A 1,422-nucleotide genomic window follows, 5' to 3' on the forward strand; every position below is an offset into this window, starting at 1 on the left:
AATGTCTATATATATGTCCTATCTATTTAATATAATGTTATATTTTTGTATTTTTATTTTAGTATTCTGTATCTATAAATAAACACAGCTTAATGATCAGATTAGATTTTTTTATGTTAAAAATTATTAGAAAAAATAAAAATGCCATTCTCCACTTATCTTATGAACATATATAGTAATTTGACAATTTTGTCGATAATATATCTAAGCTCTAAACTTTTGTCTCTAGTTATTAATCACTGGGAAATAAGAGTGAATGAAGTGACTTTTATACAATAAAATCTGCTATATATAAGGACCTATTATTGCAATCTAACTTAACACATTGAAAAAGTTCTATAAGATCATAATTTATTTATTCAATGCAAAGTTCATGGGTACTTGATGCTTTAATTGCTTTGCAAAATGTCTTCAAGAAATGCATTGAGATTCTGCAGAGAAGATCCACCTTCCACAATTGTATTCCTACAAACTTCTCTAACCTTATTTGCTGTTTCCCTTAACTCTCTCCCTCCCCTGCTCTCAAAATCCATAAACCCTTTGACAATCCTAGCAATTTCTTTTCTCATCACAACATCATTTTCTTTGTTATTAGTCCCTAATCTTTCTTTCATCTTAACACCAACCTTCAAATCCTCAACAATTTGCTTACTATTAGGAACTTGATCAATAGAAATTGGAAAAGTTAGAACAGGAACACCACAAAACATTGCTTCCAACACTGAATTCCAACCACAATGTGACAAAAAACCACCTATAGATTTATGTGACAACACCCTCAATTGGTCACACCAAGGCACAAATAAACCACTGTTACTATTTTGACTTAAGAGTGTTTTGTTTGGTCCACGGTACACCATCAAGAATCTCACACCACTATCACATAATCCAACAACAAGTTCTTCCATTTGCTCCTTTGAAATTGAAAGATAACTTCCTAAGGATATGTACAGAACAGACCCTTTTGGCTGAGAATCAAGCCACTGCATGTAATTGATGTGTTCATTGTTGGTNTATTGCATTTGGTTCAATCTCATAGATTGAATTGAAAAGAAGGTATTTTGCATATTGGACCTTTGATATGCATTGCAAGTATAGTTGCAACACTTTTCCATTCTTGTCATGGAAAATTGAAGGCAAATCTGATATCCTTAATGGGGAAACGCCAGGGATGTAATCTACACGTTTTTCTCCATTCTCTGCTTGGAAAACCAAAATTTAATAAGAAACATATTTTTTGAACATTTTCATATATTCTTTGTACTCTATCAACACCTATTTGATCACTGTTGAAAAAAAAATAGAACAGTAACTCAACAAAACATGCATAGCTTCTTCAAATCTAGATTGTGTTAACTTCTAAATTCAAATACATTTATCCTAGAGTTAAATGAGTGGAATCTAAATAGTATGTTCACATAA

At 31.2% G+C, this 1,422-nt stretch overlaps 2 protein-coding genes across 2 annotated transcripts in view; both read right to left on the minus strand.

Annotated features, from left to right (window-relative positions):
• On the minus strand, positions 390-989 carry LOC107646407 (UDP-glycosyltransferase 87A2). The gene has a single exon (XM_016350617.2). The coding sequence runs from the start codon at positions 987-989 to the stop codon at positions 390-392; it is 600 nt and encodes a 199-aa protein (XP_016206103.2).
• Positions 1,003-1,422, minus strand: part of LOC107644480 (UDP-glycosyltransferase 87A2) — a 2,251-nt gene continuing 1,831 nt past the window's right edge. Inside the window, exon 2 of the mRNA XM_016348349.2 lies at positions 1,003-1,199. Coding sequence (XP_016203835.2) covers positions 1,003-1,199 — 197 coding nt within the window. The remainder of the gene's footprint in view (positions 1,200-1,422) is intronic.

Source organism: Arachis ipaensis, chromosome B01 (assembly GCF_000816755.2).
Source record: "Arachis ipaensis cultivar K30076 chromosome B01, Araip1.1, whole genome shotgun sequence".
Taxonomy (NCBI): domain Eukaryota; kingdom Viridiplantae; phylum Streptophyta; class Magnoliopsida; order Fabales; family Fabaceae; genus Arachis; species Arachis ipaensis.

Excerpts from the sequence above, each read along its gene's own strand:
- LOC107646407 (XM_016350617.2), bottom strand. The coding sequence starts at position 989 with ATGCAGTGGCTTGATTCTCAGCCAAAAGGGTCTGTTCTGTACATATCC.